At 35.3% G+C, this 22617-nt stretch overlaps 2 protein-coding genes across 7 annotated transcripts in view; both read left to right on the plus strand.

Moving 5' to 3' along the window:
- Positions 1–22617, plus strand: part of LOC139984703 (receptor-type tyrosine-protein phosphatase F-like) — a 61951-nt gene that overhangs the window by 14693 nt on the left and 24641 nt on the right. For all 3 annotated transcript variants that reach the window (XM_071998739.1, XM_071998721.1, XM_071998729.1), the window contains exons 7-12: positions 2972–3109; positions 4394–4537; positions 5109–5402; positions 7170–7484; positions 8844–8920; positions 9890–10124. In XM_071998739.1, the coding sequence (XP_071854840.1) occupies positions 2972–3109; positions 4394–4537; positions 5109–5402; positions 7170–7484; positions 8844–8920; positions 9890–10124 (1203 nt within the window). The remainder of the gene's footprint in view (positions 1–2971; positions 3110–4393; positions 4538–5108; positions 5403–7169; positions 7485–8843; positions 8921–9889; positions 10125–22617) is intronic.
- LOC139984346 (uncharacterized) lies at positions 10443–21027 on the plus strand. Of its 4 annotated transcripts, none has more exons than XM_071998249.1 (6): positions 10443–11138; positions 13833–13868; positions 14435–14512; positions 16312–16389; positions 17847–17942; positions 18450–21027. In XM_071998249.1, exons 1-6 carry the CDS (start codon positions 11036–11038, stop codon positions 18593–18595), a joined length of 537 nt encoding a protein of 178 aa, XP_071854350.1. In that variant the 5' UTR covers positions 10443–11035; the 3' UTR covers positions 18596–21027. The 4 variants fall into 4 exon arrangements, with proteins under 4 accessions (XP_071854350.1, XP_071854341.1, XP_071854330.1 ...); XM_071998240.1 differs by having other exon boundaries at positions 10444–11138; positions 14432–14512; XM_071998229.1 differs by having other exon boundaries at positions 10444–11138; positions 16309–16389.

Consider the following 22617-nt stretch of genomic DNA (forward strand, 5'->3'; position numbering starts at 1 on the left):
TTACTGTACACACAGTTTGAAGGATTTTTCATGTTGTTCAATCTGCACCACTAGTACAAGTGGTCATAGTCTTACAGTGAAGCAATCATATAAACCACCCTTGGTAAGACAAGAAAAACAATGAAACATTTTAAATATGGTCAAGTCCATCAACAGCAAAAACCGTTGTACTGTAAAATACAGTAGTCACTACTACTGTACAGTTCTAGCATGATACAGCTTATTGTATGTAAATTAAATGGAAGTTACTGTGCATCCATCTTACATGCAACAGTTGTCTGTCGGTTGCTCCAAAGTCTCAACTGTCCTTGCACATATTCATTATAAGACAAAGGTTGCATCCCCATTGAAATTGTACCGATAAATGTTGATTTGAAAATTTAGTAAAAATTTGTCTGCCTGTCCCACACAGAGAAAATGGTCCTTTACGGATGTTTGGTGACCCCCAATTCAAGTGGTTATTTACAACTGATATAAACTCAAATTTATTGTTTCATAATTGTTAAAATATATAAAGAACTATAAAACATTTTTTTTTACAAAAATTTAATGTGACTCAATTTTAATGTTGATGTTTGTCTCTGGTGCACAAAAATTGCTCGTTTTAAGGATGTGGATTGATTCAATGTGAATTCTCCACCATATGTAGTGTTTACAGGTAACTATGAATAGTAGTTCAGTAAAAACTACTACGCTCAGATTTTTTGACGAAAGAATCAAATTACACAATTGATCACTATTCAAGTTTTACAAGGTTACATTGACTTTTACAGATTAATCCATTTAATTTATTACTGTACATGCAGCACTATATGAGATTTAGAGTTTTTTGAAGCATTAAGGATTAAACTCAACAAGTTTGTTTGTTGGTTGTTGTCCAGACAGGTGTGTCTCGTACCATATTCGTCCACTTCGGGAAATAAATTAAAGTTAAGGTCGAATTAAACTGACACATTATTTATAATGTTAGATAGGATTATAAGTATCTGAAGCCTAATGAGAGAATATGAAAAGAACTTGAATTTTCTATATAAATTTTGGTAAATGCAGAAGAAGAAAAAGTATGCAAATATGCGTAGGGAATACTAGAAGTTTAGTTAACGAATCGCAATGATAAGGAGAAAAATACAAGTTCATATATTTTAAAATGGATATCTTCTATAATCAAATGCAATTGCTTTTTCAGAAAATTTGGCATTACATCAGGATATTTAAATTTTTCCAACAAAGAACATTCAAAACTTACAAATTTAACTATTTTACTACCAAAATCTACTACTTTTGGAAGTCTGTTGAGAATTTGAAATGTAGACATCTTTGTATCACAGAGGGGGATAGTTCATCACAAGTCTGTGTATTCACTAATAAACCTCAATGACACAGGGTATATAGTAGCTGACTGTTTATTAATATAAAAAATTCTTCTGAAATATATTTTGTAAGAAATGAAATGCTTTAAGAACAAAGGGTATAAAATAGATTTCACCGAATAGAAATAAACAGTGAACATGAACAGTAGAGAAGCAAAGACTGAAGATAATAGTACTCAGTTAACTTGTATACTGGTATACTCTGAAGTGCTGAGTAGTAAATTGAACTCTCAGCTTCCAGTATGCCCCTATTTAAACACTACAAATTAACAACATTAGAAAGAAAATACATAATTGATGACCACTCCATGGGAGGTAACCCTGACTACAGCCTGAGATGAGGCAAGTCTGGTACAGCAAAGCCAGGGGTAATAAACATAGCTAGGTGTGAACATGTGTTTGTGACATACAGCCCTGGGTCAGTTAAATTATGAGTAACACATGTGAACTATATAGGACAAGCATGATCACTAACATAATAACATGCTATATTAAGATATACAGAAAACATAACATTGAGATACATTAAAACATACACAGAATGTATAGAATGAACCCTTTTGATATCTGCACGGAATCGCTCAAATGCCCTGAGAGTGGCGATCCAACGAATAGAGCCAACGAAATGCAGTATCTACCACATTGGATGATCCGACGTCAGACCAATTTCGATATTAATACTTACGTATTGCCTAGGCCTACTTTTACAGCAAGGATAATTAAAATGATTGAGAATGCAACAGCAAGAAATGCACCTTTAAAAGAATAGTAAACATCCTTTATGCAAAAGAAAGTCCTGATTGACACATATATTATCAAAAAAACACCTTCCATGTTGAAGAACTGTTTGTTTGAAAAATCTTGCTGGAATTGTTCCACATGTGGTAAAAATTATACACTATATAGCTAAGTACATACATTGTAAAGTAGTATGTACGTATGCATTGTACATATGAGACCGTTATGTCAATGCACTGCTTTCGGTTCATGTTTCTAGGCAGGCGCATTGCATCCGATACTTCTATCTACATTGTGTAACGTAGTGGTGTGCAATGTACTACATACATTACTGTCACATTCTTTTTGTTTTTAATGGGATTTCATACTTTCAGGAATTTGAACTGTAGTAAATGTAAAGAACTTCCGGTTACCGTTTTGAGACGATTGTTTATTATTTTCCTCTTACGGTTTCTAATAATGTATAATATCCTGAGATCAAATTTGCATGTTTGAGCACTATAGATCGTTGGTTAACCCCTCATTTAATCACTTCACATTATATCATATTCTATCCTATAATATCAAGTTTACCACATTTGTTTTCATAAACTTGATGAATTTGACAGCTAGGAATGTATCATTATTATTTTTAAGTGTTTCTCAATAGTTTAATGTAGAATATTGGTTCATCTTGGTATCAGTCAAAAAAGTACACTTACTATGTTACTTGTTGCAAATGCAACCAGAAATTGCAACATGAAAATAATATAATATGAAAGTAATTAAAGAAGACTGCATTCTAGTTTACAGATGAGTTACAACTACCTGTTCTAGCTGTCTTATTATTTTGAATAGTAGATTTATCTCTTTTCATCTGTCAGCTTGTGATCCAGGAACCTATGGAGCCAGCTGCCTACAAACATGCGGCAACTGTCAGTCTGATGCATGTGACAGATATACAGGAAGCTGTACTGGAAGTTCCAGCTGTGAAGTTGGATGGACAGGGAACAGTTGTCAAGGTAACATATAAGTTAGAATTGTAGTACCCACTGTAAATATCAAGTAAGAGAATATTACCAGCACAAACATAACTAAATTCATCGAAAGTCTTAAAAGTCATGAACATCCTCATCTCATATAAATTCATGTGCTAGATGAATATCATACTTCAAGAGTAGATGCCAGTAGTATAGGAGGCACCTTTCAAACCTAGTTCACTGATGGTATTTGCCGTTGTCGTTCATTCCCTTCTTTTCTTTTTTCTTTTCTTTTTTCGTTTCTGATTAATTATTTGTGGACTCAAGTAGTAATTAACATTATTTTATTTATTGTCTGGTATGTCCGGATAATAATTCAGACTTTTGTATTAATCTTACAAGTATACTTTTAATAATATATAAATACCTTGACCTAAACATACTTTAATACATATAACATACCTAGGCCTATATATATATAAATATATATATATATATATATATATATATATATATATATATAAATACCTAGGCCTAAATAATGGTTTTTAAATGTTTAAATACCTATATACACTTATATAAATGTATTTAGACCTAGGCTTAAATCTACTTTTACAAGTATACTTTATCAATATATGTATACCTACATTTATGATTTTACATGTTGAATAGATACCTATATATATATTTACACATATATATACTTAAACCCTATGTATTATTAACATATCATCAATGGCTGCCCTAATGGGGGGGGGCGCTATTTACTTTCAGTTCACCATCCACACTTACCCACCACATTTAACCATGGAGCTATAAACAGTTTATAGCTCCATGATTTAACCACCACCAAAAAGTGTGAACAGTCCCTCCTATACTACTTACAATTACGTGTGAAGTAGACATACCAATGATTGTCATCAAACTTGGTATCATGTTGTAAATGCATAAACAGTGGTTGCACTTTTTGTGATGAGTGCTAGTCTTTCTCACCTGTGTTGTTTATTTATATGCATGATAGTCAGAATCATCTGCCTTGACAGTTTGGTACATGTTGCACTGATATCAATTTGCAACAAAATTATAAGAGATATTTAACTGGTGAAAGGCACTGATTCATATGTTACATACATTTTAATATATGTAAGGCCGCATGAATGTTTCATAGCTAGGTATCTTGCATTAGCAAACAATAACACTACAATGACAGTTACTTGAAACATCGTTTACAATATCCGGAGAGGAAGATATTATATTTCATGATATGCAAAGACACACTTATATTAAATGTCAATGAAATGAAAGGTAGAACCTATTAATTTGCAGAATGTGAAGGGGCACGATTTGGGAAAAAGTGTGCAGAAGATTGTCACTGTTCAAAAGAGTATTGCAACCAAGTAACAGGAGAGTGTTCTGAACATTGCAATTCTGAATGGGTTGAACTTTACCCACCAAATTTATGTCAGATAGGTAAGTAACTTTCTGGTTATTATGTACACTTGACCAACAATTTGTATTAGTTATTTATTCACAAAATGTGTAACACCTTTTAGAGATTATCTAGTTTGGATGCTATATATGTTCTTTTAGTTTATTGACTATACCATGCACATTACTGCTAAATCAACTGAAAATTACATTAATTTCCTGAAGTGGAAAACATGACATTGTTAGTAATTATAAGAGTTAGTTTCTAACCTCTTCGTTCTGCCAGATTGTTCTCTGTCATTTTACTGTAGATTATCACTATTAAGGTTTAAGTCTAGCAACACCACATTTGTCATGGAATATTTTACTAAAGGTGTACTCCTTGAAACCTGGGGAAAAGGTGGGAGAATGGCAATATGATTAACTTTGTTTGCAATAATATATTTGTTAATTTATAAATTCATTAAGTACATTGCTCTACACAATCTCAGTACATTTTCATAAAATATTTATCTTCGCATTGTTCTATAAAACACAGTGGAGATTTATCCCAGTATGATATTCTATATATTTTAATGCCACTATTATTATTTCTCATTATTTTCTCATGTAGGTATAATAGATGCCGCCTATACTCGTAAGAATCCTGGAGTAACAGTTCCTGTGACTTGCATAGCTGCCAAGGGTCCAAATCCTTCAGACATTATTAACTTAAATTTTGTTCTGTCAAGACACCATGAAAATTTAGATGACAATGGCATTTCTGGTGAAGAGTTTTTTGGTAATGCAACAACAAGAACTGCTCCATTCATAGTAGATGATGTCACAGATGGGCAGACACTTTACTGTCAGCTGAGGAAAGATGGCAAGAAATATGCAGTATATAACATAACTATAGATGTTTTTGGTGAGTAGCATACTTGCATCTGTTACATTTGTACTTTAGGGGTCAACCGTGGTCTCTTTAGAATTGCTAAGAGAAGAAAGTTTGAAATTTAAAAGAAATGTACCGGTAACACATACTCTCATGCTACCACACTTTTGGAGATTGATTTCTTATTACTCTTTTGAAATTGGTGTATCAATGAATTTCATGCTTCTTTATAACATTACAATTAATACAACGTACCAATAGGTAAACTGAGTTGAAATGTTTTCTTCTTTCCTTTATTTTACTTAAATTTCAATCTGAAGACTATGTAAGGCAACATAAGTTCCAATATTAATGTTGTTTGATTTTATTATGTGGCATATTGGTCCATTTACTTTGGTGAGTACGAGTAATATATTGTATTTGGTATAGACGAATGTTAGTGAAGTCAACATGTGTCAGAATCAAACCTTTGAAATATGATACCTACTGATTCAATGTTTATATAACGTCAGTCTCTATAAATGGTTCCTTGCACATTGGCAAAGATCAAAAGTTATATTATGTCAACATAGTTCAGACTAAATGTTTGCCCATGGTTGAAAGGTTGCACTTTGCTTTTAGTGTAGGATTTTCTTCACAATAATGATAAACATGTTGAAACTGCTTTATCAACTTTGGATAAAAGTAGAATAAAGTGGAACTTGAGTATTTTTGTGATGATCAGGTAGCTCACAGTCAAGTTGTATTCTAACAGTCTGGCCTTCACCGTATGTTCATTGCTTCGAAACGTCATTGGATCGAAACCAAAACCACCCTCAAGAAGCAATTCTATGGTCACAGATCCACAGTCAACACCATGAAGACTGAGACCCCAGTTGGAGAACACTTTAACTTTCCCAACCATACCATTAACGACATGTCCCTACAGGGGATTGAATCCTTAGGTAGCCGTCCTGACCTAGTACGAATCAGCAGAGAGAGGCTTGGATGCAACGCCTTCGCACCATTCAACCTCATGGGCTCAACATTAAAGAAGGACATGACTAACTTTTCTTCTGTTCCCCCTCCTTCTCCCCTTGTTCCCCACCCCCCCCCCATTCACTCTTCATCTCACAGCTCTCTTCCACCCTTTTTTTTCTCCACACCTTTCTGTCTTTGTCCATTTCCAGTTTATTCCCTCTCCCCTTCCCTTAATCCTCTCTTTGTCCCTCCACTGTTTATCTCCTACCTCCTCTTCCCCTCTTGGTTTCTTTCTTTCTTCTCTCCATCCCTTGTCTACTAATCCCCTTACATATATCTCTTTCTGTTCACCATGCTCATTAAACTGTCTGTATTCTGTGCGAGGTTTTGTCCCTTCTGTTACTTGTCATTTAGCCTTTGAAGAAGATCCTGCTAGGATCGAAACGTCAGGCCAACTTACTTTTACACATGTTCATTGCTTGCAATTATTGCAATATCATTTAAGTAAAAATTGCAACTGATATGACTAGCTATTAATTACACTTAATTGTACACACCTTCATAGAAATTTAAATGAACTTTAAATTAAAAGTATCAACAACATTACCAAATGCAGTATTTAGGTTATGTGTACATCAGTTGTATTATCACCAGATATCGATTAGGCCTACTATACAGCTGACTTCAGAACTACAATCCATGTCCAACTGTAGACATTGAAGAGAAAATTACTCATTCTCTAATGGTTTTATAGTGTTCATTGTATAAAGCAATAGAATGTTGACGTCTGATGAAACATTATCTGTGTTTTCTTTACTACTTTCCCATTTGGGCCTCTAGATCTGCCTGTACTGAAATCTGTTCCAAAAAAAGGTTCTATAACTAATTCAACAGTCACCATCAGCTGGTCAGCCTGGGATGAAGAAAATGAAGATGGGGACCCTCCTGTTATCGGGTATACACCTTACTACAAGCTGGAATCAGAACAGGATTGGTCTATCCAGGATACGTCTACCTCTATCAAGGCCTTGAATTTCACATTTACGGCCCTCACACCAGATGAAAGGTACTCATTCAGTGTAGCAGCAGTAAGGGAAGGAGAGATGGGAGAAGGTCCAAAGAGTCCAATGCTGAATGCTACTACCATTTGTGCAGGTATTTTGTAGTATATTACATCAAAGTGCATAGGCTTAGAGTTATTTGTCCATCAATGTGTTGCTTGTGACATATCAAATTAAGTGCATGTGATACTACATGCATTTCTTGCCAGTGTTATATGTTGTTGATTCTTTCCTACCCTTATAGATTTTATTTTGCCATATGATTGAAAATAACATTTTATTAGTTTCACAGCACTCCTCCATGAATTTCTCACAGTGGTTTGTGAGCAAACAAATAATGAGAGCACTGCAACAATATAGTTTTAAGTCAGTGACTTCAGGTATGCTTGCTGATCGGAAAAACTACTCTACACTCACTATTAACTACTACATGTTGGTATCAACTACTCCAATACTACTGGAAATCTTCTGAATGAGTACAATGTAACCAACTACATATTGCTACTGTATGGACTTATGGAAAATCTACTGCTGACTTCCAAGAAATAAAATATACAAGTTATATAATTTAGGTATGGGACCAGGCATGGGCCAGACAGGAAGTTACTGTGTCCTCTCATTTGCACTCTCATACGAAACAGAGGCAGGGTTACTGATAAACAACACTGTGACATCACGGATGTCATCATACTCAAGGTTAATTTCTCGGCAGTGATCTGTGCAGATAGATATTACAGACAGGTTTGGGGTTTCTGCTGTGGAGAGTAACTGTTGAGGTCAAAGTGTTATTGTTCTACTGGGATTGAAAAGTATGTTATTATGATTTATTGTGTTCAGACTGGTAAATAGAAAGGTAAGTAATACTCTGTGAACTGTGATCTAGGAGGACTTCCAGTCTCTGATCCTTGCTATAATAGATTGTAAAGGTAAACCTAGGGTAAGCTAGACGATGGGGTATATCTCTGTAATATACTATCTGTTAAAATTGCAATGCAACTGATTATTCAATGCAATGCAACCTCTATTCTATATCAAATTTAGGGCAGTTTTTTTTTTGCCTGTCAACATTCGTTGATTATGACAGTTACCTTCCCTATGTTACTTAATACCCCTTCTGCAATTCACCTTACAAAAGTTTGATATTAATATAAAGTGCACATACCTTAGTTCCATCTGAGGATAGGCCAATTCTCAGAAATCTACACATGAGGTTGCACCCTTGTTATTTTCTTCTTCTAGAACATATATATATATAGTAAATAGATAGTGAATTGTTGGTATCTTAAAAACTGTTTGAAAAATGACTTTCATTGCAACCCTTTATTTTGCAGAGGCTATGGCACATGTCAAAAACATAATGTTATTATTAACTAGCTTTATATTAAAATGCATAAAGGTACTATTTTATACAGAATTAACTTACTAGTTACTTCAATCTATTGATCCTTTACAGTTCCATTAAGTGGTCCACGAGAAGTTCAAGCAACTGTTACAGGTGAAAGTCAAGAAAATGTAGAGATAACTTGGCAGGTATGTCAAATATAGCTAAATTCGTTTAAAAACATGCATATTGCAGATTTAACACTATTCACTTCACTTCAAACAAGTCTAGTCCCATAATGTATCACTTATTCTGCTAGTTTAGTATCCCTATGGTAATAATTTGGTTAGTTTGTAAAGTCTGTAAAGTTCTGTTCTGTTCAAGAAGGTAAATTTCAATATTTACATCCCAAATCAGAATTATATAGAGGTAAAGTAGAACAACGCTATGGTAGTATATTTCTCTGGAACTCCACAATACTTATTGCTTTTGCAATGTTATCTCCATTTACCATTGTTGTTTTGAAAGAAACAAAAGTATGGTTTCACAGTAGATGTGGTAAACAGTACGAGTTACAGATTGTATTGATTGCCTATAATCCAGCAACGAGGCTAGTAGCTTCGCATATACAATTATGATTGTGCTTCACATAAATAGAGCAATTTCCATGAACATTTATTGAGTTGAAAAGAATAAAATTGGTGAAGTGAAATTCCACAGCTGTCATGAAATTTGATGCATCTCAGTTTGTCCTGCTTTGCTATGCGGTTGAACTTATATTTTTACGGTTGTGTACAGAGCTATTAGTGTAAATCTTGGTATATTGAGAGGGCAAGGAATCCGTTAACTAGGCCAGTAGCCTTTGCTTGCTTTTGTTATCATAAAATTTGTGGTACCCTTCTGTAATCTCTAATTTCATACCACAAAATGTGAATAAACAGTTTTGCAATATAAACATATTTATTGATCTAATTCCACCTTTTTCCATGTAATATGTAACCACGCATACCAGGTACCGGTAGTAATAAATCATGGAATCGTTCTGCGGATAAATTACTGAATGTAGAATCGTGATGTTAGGTCTGAGTACTAGAAAATCTTCCAGTTAGGAGTATGTAAAGATAGTTGAAAAAAAGGATCTTACATTTGAAAATGTTTACTGCACTGCATTTGTAAAGGTACCCTCAGATGAACAAGTTAACTGTGGAAGTGGTGTGTCTATTTTCACCATCTACTACTCTTCAAAAGAAGTGGAACCAAATGATGAAGGAACTAAGAATATTCAGGAACCTGATGCTACATCACACATATTTGAGAATCTAATGGTGGGAAAAGCTTACACCTTCCAAATGACACTGACTACTGCTGGTGGTGACAGCCCTTTCAGTGACGAAGTAACTCACCTTTTACCAAGTGAGTTAAAATTCAGCTGCAGTATTTATATCCATCTTGTTTACAAATATGTGAACATATCTACTATAGTAAAGGTTTATGGTATAGTAGAATTTCTTGGGATTACTTAGATATGTGATGAGACGTTAGTGTAGAAAGGCTCTTAGGTTGTAAAGAATTCAGTGTGGAAAGGGGGGGGGGGGGGGCAGGGTGAAGGGTCACGGTTGGCATCTGTAGTTGTGATGGATATATATATGTATATATATATATATATATATATATATATATATATATATATATATATATCTATATATATATATATATATATATATATATATATATATATATTTATATAAAGTGCACATTAGGTGCCCATTGCATATTGAAAAATGCTACCTTAGAGGGACAGTAACGTTAGGGGAACATATTCGTGTTCCCCTAATGTTTAAGGGTATGTTCATTCTGTTATGAGGGCTTCGGTGTACAGGTAATTAGTACCCATTGATCGTGGATGCTGCCCTCTACACCCCTTTATTTTGATTGGACGATTACACATCTGAATGGATATTTGTAGCTTGGCAAATTTTGTAGTAGTATATGTGACCTGTGCAAAATTTAGCTATTAGGGACCCATCAAGATATATCTCGTTTATTTTATCGTCCTATCGATATATGTTTTACTATCGATGCTCTTTTAATGCTGGTAAAACTGACCAATGGAACTGTTACCTTGAAAGTCACAATTTCGATCCCTATCCCTTTCGGTGATACATATACTGATATCCATGTTCATATTGACGCATTTTCATTTGGTATACAAACCTTGTGACGTCATCACCGCGCAATGTCGCTAAGTGTAATGTAGAGCTCATATGGACGTATGTACAGTGTGGTAAACGTGTTGTCCGTGTGGCCGCAAGTGTTCACACTGTATGCAAGCAAGAACGGTAAACCTAACTTTTGTTCGCGAATCGGCGCGGTATCCATGTTACACTATCAAAATGAGAGCCGTCGAGATTGACTTTGGAAGCCTAGGTAATACCGTAATACTTTCTTGCAATTGCTAGATATTAATTCCTTTACCAAATGCTTTATTGACTAGCCTAGGATTAGTAATAGTATAAAGTAGGTCTCAGTTCCCTGTGCAGCTGGCTGATTACCAATCACAATTTGTGCAAATTATAGCTCAGCTCTCACTTGTCTCACTCAGTGTAAGCCTAACATTAACAAGATCTAGCCTAAGTTACAGTAATGTTAGTTTTGCCCTAGATAGGCTAAACTTCATTTTAATTACATGACCTTTGCCCCAAAAACTCTACAAAAACACAAATAGTGATGAATGATGCTTACATAGCACCGTTTTTTGATGCAAATGATACAGTAAATATACCCTAGGCCTAGGCCTAAGTTAAGCCTTAGCCAACAGTAGCCTATTGCTGAAGACAGGCAAGGCTGGACAATGCTTAGCCTACATTAGTAAAATGCCTTATTGTCTAGAGCTATTGTGATTTTTTTGCCCACAATTAACTTAAAATACAAAGCCAATTTTCAATTCTGCCCAAAAATTTAATTTATAACAGCTAGCCTTAAGCAGGGTAGGAATTAATATTTGGCTTTGGGGGACTAGCCTAGTTTGGATATAGAAAAGTTGAAACGCCCCCTTAATGTATTTACGAGGGCTTTTTTAAGGTTTAGGGGGGCTCTTTTCCAAAGTTCAATATATGCTGTTTATGGAAATGGTTGTAAGCATTCAACAGGATAAAGTCGGCATAATTGCCCTAAATAGTGTTGCGACTGTATAGCAAGTTCATTAAAAGTTTGATAGCAAAAATTTGCGAGCATTTAGCAAATAATGTCAATCCACCGAATATATGACGAAAACCAATAACCCATCAACTGAAATAGAAAACACAGGTTTACTTCCACTGGTAACTTTTCCTAATGCATGTATGTTTTCGTGTGTGGATAAAATCACATACCTTCCAAACAACTGCCAATTTCCAGCAAATTTAAAGTTGTAAACAAAGCTATGCAGTTTTTGTTTTGTTTTTGCAAACTGATGGTTAGGCTACATTTCCCATTGACTTAGTGTGGTTGTTAGGCTAATATTTGGTTAAAAATTGCAAGTTTAAATGGATATTTTTAATTTTTATTTTCAACACAACTTGAGCGAGTAAACAGATGGATAGGTAAGATTACCAGGTTGACCTTCTTCACCTATGAAGTTAGGCTACTATGTGGTCTGAGATTTGTGGGGATTTTAGGTTATTGGCACTGAAATTGCTTAGTGGAGGCCGTAACCGCAGTAACTACTGTATGCGGAGATTGTGCGTGACCCTCCGGCACTGCTTCAAATTTTATGCGGGATTGTGAGAACTGTTTGCGCGATTCGCGATGCTACAGCAATGCCTAGCTAAAACAAAAGCATGTCACAATTAATTTTACACAGACACCTGATATAACGAGGGCGATTTTCATAAGGGCGAATCGCCCTTCGCCCTGCTTATTTCCGACCCTGGCCTTGACATTTCACTTCCATGCTGTGCCCGTAGAGGTGGGCAAATGTACGCACAAAGTTAGGAGGGGCACATTATTAGAATAATCCAGTAGCATAGTGGGCTTGTTATTGAGGATTTTAAGGATTAGATCAATGATCCTAATGAAAGATAATCCACAACAATCATCTGCAAGCATTTTTCATGTTAGACCAAATAGTATTTCCTCCAAATATATTGTTCACTGCATACATAATGTGTAGAATTGGGCGAACTTTGACCTCAAGATGTCGCTTTTCCATCACAAAATTGCCCATATGCTAGGCCTATACAGATATTCATGACTGACAAACTTAGCATCAGTTTGTCCAGTTTTAAATTGCATTTTTTTCTTTTAATAGATTATACAAACAGTCAAGGCTTATTCATCTTTCATTGTAAATCAAACAAATTCTTTTTAATGGTATGTACCTGTAAAGGTTCAAGTTTAAGGAGTACATATTTCTGCTTTCTTTAATAGGGTTAGATATGCTGGCCTACTGTTCCTGGGGTGGTACTCTGATAAATATGGAGGCACCTCAATCAAGGTTCCAAGTCAATGATGGGCCTAAGCCTGTTACTATAAACCAAGGATAGTTAGGACACAAGTGCTTATTAACATGCGGGAGGGGGACGGTTGACCAAAAATTAGGAGTCAGAGCTGTTTCACTGATGAGGTGTTTGTTGTGCAACTTTCAGCAACATTTTGCTTATTTTACCTGTGGCCTCCTGACCTTTGACCCTTTAGCTAACTTATGACAACATAAACGTTTTCTGTCTTATATAGGCTACTTCACATATATGCTATATGGTGAAGTCAAAATTGACCCCCACTCATACACAGACATCAAACATTTTTTTATTCCCCCACCCCAGTTGGTACTTGCCAGCCAATGGCATAAGGTTATCATAAGGTACCCCATTAAGTGCCCACTAGCCCACCAGCTTACAGTTCTATACCACAAGGGATGGAAATTAGGCTACTTGTCTGTTTACAGACCATTGGTTTGTTCAAAAACAGGTGACCCAATGGAATAAAACATCTCCCTGTCTCTAAATGTATACAAGGATGAGATAATAAAGTTACAACACAAAAAGTGACAAATATTTTAGCTCCTTGTGAGAGTTTGGTATTAAGGTGGTGATAACTTTATTAAACAGATCATGGAACATACTTCTTTCTAAAATTTTACAGGGCAGGTTGCGAATGAAGACCGAGAAGAGGCAATGGGTAAGATCAAAAATTATACTTGTAAGAGAAAGGAAACCATTTCATTGTGTTTTGGATAAAAGCTTTGTCAATTGAATGATGGAAACAAAAGGACCCAGTAATAGCGCAATTGAAAAGCTTCATGTAAGAAATTTTAGAGGCTCAGCCGTAAGTGTTTGTTTTGTGGATATACTATTTGGTGTCCTTAATAGCTAGGTATGTAAGGAATGTGCAATCACACAACTTTTCATGTGGATTTTGCGATTATTCCTCCATGTTTTTCTCTGGGCACATGCATGCAATGGTAGACAACCTTCACTGAAACGTATTCCTCATGGAAAACAACCCCAGCGAAGTTGTAACCACCTAAAATATTATTAGTGTTTGGATGCACCATTGACCACCATAGAGTGGAGGACTGGTAGTCCTGGGGGAGGGGTGAGGGGTGATGGTTCGAATATCCTATCTAAGCCTCAGTTTCTTTGTATATTTCAAATTTCATAGAAGTTTCTCCCAGCCAGTCAGTAGTTCTAATATGGTGACTCATGTATTAATGTTGTTAGTTCATTTGTTGCTGTGTCCAGCAGAACAGGTGGCTGATGTTCAACAGAGAAAAAAGAGAGCAAGAAGAGAATCCCCATCCATGACCAACAAGTCACCTGTATGTAAGTATGACAGTTTATTATACTGGATATGTAGGGGCACCAAGAATTATGGGAAGAGGGATAAATGGCAAGAATGATGTCGAAAAATATGAAATGTTATTAGATTAATCTTCAGCAAATTGAGAATAAAGTGAGACTTAAATGAGGGAAGTCAATCAGCTCCTTTACATTTTGCAGACTAGATCATTGCCTAATAAATAAAGTGATGTTATTGCAGTTTGTTATAAAGTCAGTTCAAACATAACATAACTGATTTTGTCGAGAAAAAACAAATATTAGAGAGACACAGAAAAAGTTATTAATCTTAACTGAGACAATTACCTGCACTGACCTATAATATACTGAAGTAGAACATGGTAGAACTAGATGTATTAATGTAATAACTGGTGAGGCTTATATTCCTCTAGCTATGCTGTAGATTTTGAAAGCTACATAAGTGATGTTCCATGTGAGAAACAGTTATCAGCTTGACATTGTATTAAAACTTTTGTATTTTGTATCTGCTTTAGCTGTTCATTACTCTCAAGACTCAAACATCTGCATTATATCCTTTATGAAATACATTTCCTACCTCGAAACAAAGAACTACAGAACTGTAGTAAACTTACCAGACCCTATAATAAAATACCTATGCTACATCATTGACCTACTCGATATCAAAAGAGGTATTAGTTAACAGTAGCAACTGGCTGTTTGACTTTTGTCATGCAGTCTTACCAAAACTATAAATCAGCAATCAAATTGAAGAATATAGAGTGTAACTTAATAACTAATAAATATACCCCAAATATTTATTTCTTGTACAGAAGGACTCTCATATGCATGTGGCATACAAGTCAGAACTATGTTTTCCCTAATTCCAGTTCCTTTTCTTTCTCAGGCAAATGTAATTGCATTCCAAATGAATTATACTGACAGTCTTAATCTCCCTGACACATGCAATGGTTAACAAGTGGTTACTTTACACAGTAACAGAAGGAAGATAACCCTGCAGACTTTGTGACCTCATAATGCTTGTGTTTTGTAAATTTGGTTGGATGGATCATTCAATTCATATAAATTATCATTATGAGAGCAATTGGGCAACTAAATTTAATAAGCTACAGTAATATACTGTAATTTTACATGTAATTGCTAGTTGAGTCAAGGGATGGATATAATTTGGTGCCATCAGTTCTAGTTATTTCCTGGTGTCTGTTATCATTTGGTTGAATAAGATAAAGTAGTTGCATGTTTTAGGAGAGATGAAAAATCTGTGACGTTTGCTTCAAGATGACTATGCAGCTACTGGAATTATCAATTAGTCTTGAAGCATAGAAATTTTAAAAGGCATTGAACACTCGCCCCAAACCGCGTGAGGCCATCTGAAAAAAAGTTAACTTTCTGTTGCTTGTAAGTGACCTTTTGTTCGTGTGACTACAAAATGCAGACAGTTCAGTAATGAAATGCGATACCTTGTTATCTTTAGCTGGACCTGAGATGTCCATCGCTGTATTGGTTTTTACACTATGCTGTGGGTATTGATCGCAGCATGAACTGACTGTACACTAGTGTCTAAATATCGATGGTAGCAAGCTGTGTGTGTGTATTTTCTGGGATCGATGGTGATGTCTAACACTTCTGTTACACCTCATTCGAAACTAGGTCAGATTACCGGCATTAGACTTTCTTTTTGAGCGAGTCTTGACACCCTTAAACTAACAACATGCTGTCATTATCTTATTTGTATTGATTTGTGTATCCTCATCAAACTCAATTGTTTTAACGGTGTTCATTTAATTTCTTGCTGTGTCCAGCAGTGCAGAGGGCTGATGTACAGCAGAGAAGAAAAAGAGCAAGAGGAGAATCCCAATCCATGACCAACAAGTCACCTGTATGTAAGTATGACAGTGTGCGAAGATCTTTATGACGGAATGTCCAAAAGTGTGTTTACAAAATGTTACAAAATCTTTAAGAGTAACAAGTTTATGAAAATAAAGGGACTAGGATAATGGAAGGCTCAATTTTTCACACTTTCACTAGGGAGAGGTTTTTGTTTGCATCATGTTAACATGATTGCCTTGTAACTCTCAAATTTGATTCAAGTTTCTTCATCGGCTGTTATGTCGTATTCTTCACTGAGCATGTCAATTTGGCCTGCATTCAGGCAAAAGGAATATACCAATCACTGCAGTATTGGAATGGTGACAAAATGCTGATCAAATAAGAATTAATATTTACTTTTCTTCACAATACAACTTAATCGCCCTTGTGCGTGGGATCAGATCCTCCTTGCATACTCACAAGGATCGGCAGGAAGCAGCTAGGGTAAACTGATTTCAGTAGACAGGACACACTTGGTTATATATGCTCCATTAGTTTACTTTTGGGCAAAAATTAATCAGTTGCAGTTAAAGGTGGCAATTGCTCTTATTGTGCTATGGAAATCTGTTTAAAACAATAATATTGTTTATGCTTTAGTTTTTTTAGTTTTTATTTTGGGTAAATGCAATAATCAAATCATGTGGAAATCTGGCAAATGAGTCAAAGCAAGGACGGACAGCTATTTTGAAAGAAACACCATGAGCTCCTTTGGCATGCAAACAGCTGGAGTTTATTTGAAAAAAGTAAAAACAAGAAATGCGTACAATTCTTTGTGGGAATCAACTCAACCAAGGAAATGTTTGCAGAAGTGCTCCCATAATAAAGAAGATGTTTTTATGCTTTGTTTACACAGATGACTTTAGGCTTTGCTTGTATAAATATTACTTGAGCATCATGATGCACCTTAGTAAGAAAGCAGGCTAAATTTAGTTGGCACTTTTTCTGGATTTGAAATGACAGAGTAAAGTTTTATTTAAGGACTGGAGACACTCTTCCAGTACCTTGTTTTTATCAATTCGTATGTGATGAAAGGAAGGTTGTTATTACTGGTGCACCTTTATATAATGAAGAAAAGGTTTATTCCTATTAACAAGTTATACAACTTCACATACCCTGACCAGAATAAGGTACATGTGGAGGATTCCCAAGTTTCCCAATTGCCTCTACAGCTAGCTGCTGCAGCAATCATTTCCAACACCAGACAAATTGGGTATTAGATGTTTATTGTACACATATATTCAGACATTATGACTGCAATTGTTTCAAATCTGCTGAATATTAATGAGCATTCGCAAGACAACACTTCCTCTGGTTGCTTTACCTAGTGTTGTATGTCAGGCGTCAGGTACCTTCCATGGTGTATAACTGTATCATCAAACATGATTTCATATATAGTTCTTTCTAATTGTTGAAGTCATGTTCAAGATCAATTAACATGGATTTCACTTTTTATTTTCCTCATTTGTTTCAGGTAGGAAATACATTAAATGGAGTGAAAAGGCTTCAAAGTGTGTGGTGGAAAATTTTGAATGTTACACCAAAGGACTTGCAGAAAAGAAGCTCCAAAGTAAGTATGCATGCCTAAGTTAAGGCCTGATTAAATTATATAATACATGTTTGCTTTATCTCATGAATATTAATGAGATCAAAACACTTAATGTTAATATCTTTAAATTGGGAAATCAGGCAACCGTAAGGTGTAATTTCTTCAAACATATTCCAATTGCAAAAGTACAGCTACCAAATGTTGGAGGTTCTTCAAACTTTGTTATGTTGACATTGGCAGATATTTGGAAACCTGCTGATATGTGCTGCACAACTGATATCAAGCATGAGGGACAAGTCTTAGCATTATTTGCAAACACAAATTTTGCTCTTGTTTCTATAGAGGTTTTTGAAAAAATCCTTATGAAACTAATCAGTGAACATCAGCAAGGAACTGTGTTTTCATTCTGGTTGTGTTCCTGTCAAAAAGTACCACTGGAGTTACCTTTCATGATCCTAACCCTCATAACATTTTATAAGCAAAACAAAATCATTTCTAATTTGTAGAGTTATTTTTTTTCCCAACTAGGTCGCAATGAGATTGAAGATTTTCTGGAGGAAGGAGCAATAGACCATATGTTTGATTGGTGGACCGTCAGAACAAAAATATTCAACGAGACTAATAAACATAGATTTAGGGAAAGGGCGAGATCAGTAGAGATGAAGATGTTATAGATTAAGTGTGTTCTACGTTTACTGTGTTGACTGTAATGGATATAATAAACACTGACAAGGGACGTAGCTAAGGCCTGATGATTAGGGGGGGGGGCTACTCACATGAACAATTTTTCAATTGTTCACTTTATTCCAACTGAGTATTTGGAATGAAGTGAACAATTAAACATTTTGCAGAACATTTTTCAATTGCTCTGATGGAATGAAGTGAGCAATTGAACATTTTGCAGCAAATGTCCAATTGACAAGATATGATAAGTTGTCAATGAAACAATTTGCAGAAAATTGTTCAATTGCTCAGTTAAAGCAACTGAGCAATCCAACATTTTCCTGATTTTTGATAAGGTTTTATCTTGTTATCTAAACAGTTTACTAAAAATGCCAACTTATGGGGCTGTTCTAGTGTCATAAAAAAGTAGAGAGAAGGAAGAGAAACCTGCTAATGAAGAGCTTCTGTGTTCCAACTTGATCTCATTTTCTCTATTTTCTCATAACTTGGGTAGCTAGGCTACTGAAAGTATTCTAATTTAAACTTTAAGTGTTTACAATTGATGGGTATGTTATTTGCATTATTGAAACACAACGTAATGGTAAAAGAAAAGATACTTAGAAAGTTGTAAACAAGAATAACAAAAGGAGCTTCAAAGATTAAAGGGATAAAGCCCTTGATTTTTTGGGTTTTTTTTTAAGTCTAATCATGTACTTTATAAGATTATTGATTGTTATATAGCATGATAAAGGTAATCTGATCCATTGAAGGAATATTCTTTGATGGTTAGACACTATCCATAGAGATCAAGCATACCTGTATGTATGTTTTTAACTTTTTATGAGTGATATGAATATTAACCTGTTCAAGTTTATATTGAGTGGTATCAATGTTCAGCTGTTCAAGTGTGTTAAAACAAAGACAGAAGTGAGAAGCGGCTGCAAATTAAGAGTTTGTTCCAGTTTTAACTGAATACATATTTTTTTAAATGAGTGGTTAAACATCTTATATGTGCCATTTTAAATTAAAGTAATGCACAAGAGGTAACATCACTTGATAAACTCTCAGAGTTATGTACAGTGAGCATTACCAATGTGTTGCTGATACTTAATATCATGAACTCATATGTTTCAATCTGCAACAATCTTTACCTGCATTAGCGGGAAGAGAACAAGTTATAGCAACATATGTGACAGTGATTTGCCAAATTAGCATTGTTTGGTGTTTTCTGCCTAAATGAGCACTTTGAATGCGCAATGATAGAAGTTAATACTAAAAGCAAAATTTGCCTGTTTAAAAAGGGTTCTCAGTTGACAGCCAAGTTATGAGAAGGAGGTTATGGTTGGCTGTATGTTTGATAACATAGACAAACTTAAAATACTAGGTTGAACACCAATTACATTTTCATTACTATTTTCTTATGGGAATGTACTTCTTTGCTCAAATAATTTGATGCATAAATTGCTAGTTTGCATACAGGGAAAATGTAAAAAAACAGTACCTTGTTTCGCAAAGGGAACCTCTTAGAAGTGAATGCAGAGGTCAACATGTTTAAAAGCTGTATGTAATGGTGCATTTTCACTGCAGTATTGACAGCCCAGTATCTGTTGCCTCATGTTTATGACATGGCTAATTTTACTTTTTTCATCAAGATAGGTCAAGTTTTCCTACTATAGATCTGTTCATGTGATTATTAAATGTTAGTTCACTGTATAAAATATTTGAGAGATGTTGAGGTAGTTGTACCTTTCTTTTGCTGTATATTAAAAGCATTTCTGGTCACCTGTCTATTCTATTCTTTTTTATCTCATCCTGATAAAGCATGCTAATACTTACTAAAGATCACTCACTGATCTGCTTAAAGTCAATCATTGGTATAAACCAACACACATGCAGACAAGGATGCATTGCTTGTGAGAACCTGTACACAAAGCTCTCAACAAGATGCAAGCAAGCAGGTGTAGTTCCAGCAAGTAACTCAAGAATTATACCACAATTGACAATCGTTACGTAATCACAGAAACTTTTTTTTTTCAATTCAGCAGATTTTCAAGCTTATTGTATTGTGTATTGTTTTTCAAAAATACTATGTAATTTTATTGGTCATTGAAACTTCTCACGGAGCACTCACAAAGAATTCACATAAGATATGAATACTTTGCTATACTATGACTCTTGTCAACACTACTGCTAAAATCTAGTTTACTATGTATGTTTTATTCAAGATTTCAAGGCTTTATGTTTCCTTCATTTAATAACCAGCAATGTTAACAGAAAGGGATCCACACTTCTCTTGTGGTGTACTTTTGTATTATGTTCTCATTCCAAATGTTCACAAGTTGACTAGTATAGTGTACTCCTGTAAACAACACAAAATATGCATTTAACTTGTATTTTCAAGAGTGTGTATGAGTAATTGATGACCTTTGGAATGGTTCATACTATGGAGATTGCATATAGTATACTCTGCACCTAATGATCAGTTTTAATCTACATTAATTTCAAAGCTGCTGATTTTCATTTATTTTTGTTGTTCACTTGCCATAAGGATTTTATTAAAATTAAATGAAAAATATCTTTGTGCTTGAATGTTTCCTTTCTTAGTATTTATGCTTTCTGGCTTGGTTTGTGAAGTAATGTGATCATATGTATTGTGTTTCTGGTAACATTGAAAAAGGCTTAGGGAACATAGGCTGTGATGGGGGAGGGAAAGGATGTATGATTGATGAATTGCTGACCAATGTCATTGAATATGCTAGACATGGATCTTCCATCTAGCCAAATGGATTAAAGCCATATCCGTCAAGCTAGTCACAAGTCTGCCCCCACCTCCACTCACACAACCCCAACATTTTACTCCCTATGCACACTAGTGGTTCAACAATAGAGCCAAGAGTTTACTGAATAAAATCCGTGGCAAAAAAACCTTCACACCCATAAATACAGCCGCCCACACCCCCACCCCCCCCCCCCCACCAACACAAGAATGCCTCTTATAATGCAACTCGTACCCTCATTTAATGTCATGTGGTGACCACAGTATGCCTGAAGTATACTGGCTTTGTAAAAGACCAAGCTAATTAGGTTTTCCTCGGTGGAAAAATTTGAGCAAGCTATGTCTGAGGTTAAAGCTACACAGATAAGAGAGGTAGAAGTGTGCCATGAACACTACAAACAGACTGCTAAGACTAGAACTTCGTAAAAGACGAGAAGGAAAGCACCGTACTTATCAAAATAGCTACTCCGAGGGAATCTGACCGACTTTTGCTAATTATACATTGACAGCATTTTCTGATCAAGAATAGTGTTCGACCGATAATAGGTTAGATAATCGGCATCGGGCCGATTATCAGACAATCGGTAACCGGCATCGGCAAAATCCATTGCGCTACCGATTATTTGGAACCGATTATTAGGTTCCACATCAAGGATTGTATTTTTACGCGCTTTTGATTCACCACAACTACAACGGGAGAAGTTCCATTCAGCGCTATTCATAGCCGGCGAAGGTGCGCTGCTAATCTACCGTGAAGCGGTATCGCAAGTCCCTCACGCGAGTTTGTACTAATGCTGTTCAATATACTATCCAGTTTTAGCAGTTAACATCATACAGTATACTCGCGATAAGCTTAGAGGGACGACGTTATTATTATTTTTTCACTTCGCTTCTTGCATCTAACAAAACCTCCTGTTATCAGGTTCAACGATTGATATGAAAGATTATTTGTTTCGAGTAAATGTAAAACCAAATCAATATACTTTTAAACCACTTTGGCCATTTCACCGTAGGTGAAAACTGGAAAGTGAGAGTGGCATTACGCTTTGTTCATTGTGAGTTCTACGTACATTAGGCTAGTCTGGCTAGAGAACTGTTGAGCTAACTGTTTAGTTTGAAAATACGCCCAGTTTTCTACAAATGCCATAAAATTATGCAATCAAGGGCCCAAATACTCCTAAAATTCCCTAGAAAGGTTTGGCGACAGTCCTCGGTAGTTCTACTGCATTACCATTTGTGATTACCAATCACTGATTA

This window comes from Apostichopus japonicus, chromosome 2 (assembly GCF_037975245.1).
Source record: "Apostichopus japonicus isolate 1M-3 chromosome 2, ASM3797524v1, whole genome shotgun sequence".
Lineage (NCBI taxonomy): Eukaryota > Metazoa > Echinodermata > Holothuroidea > Aspidochirotida > Stichopodidae > Apostichopus > Apostichopus japonicus.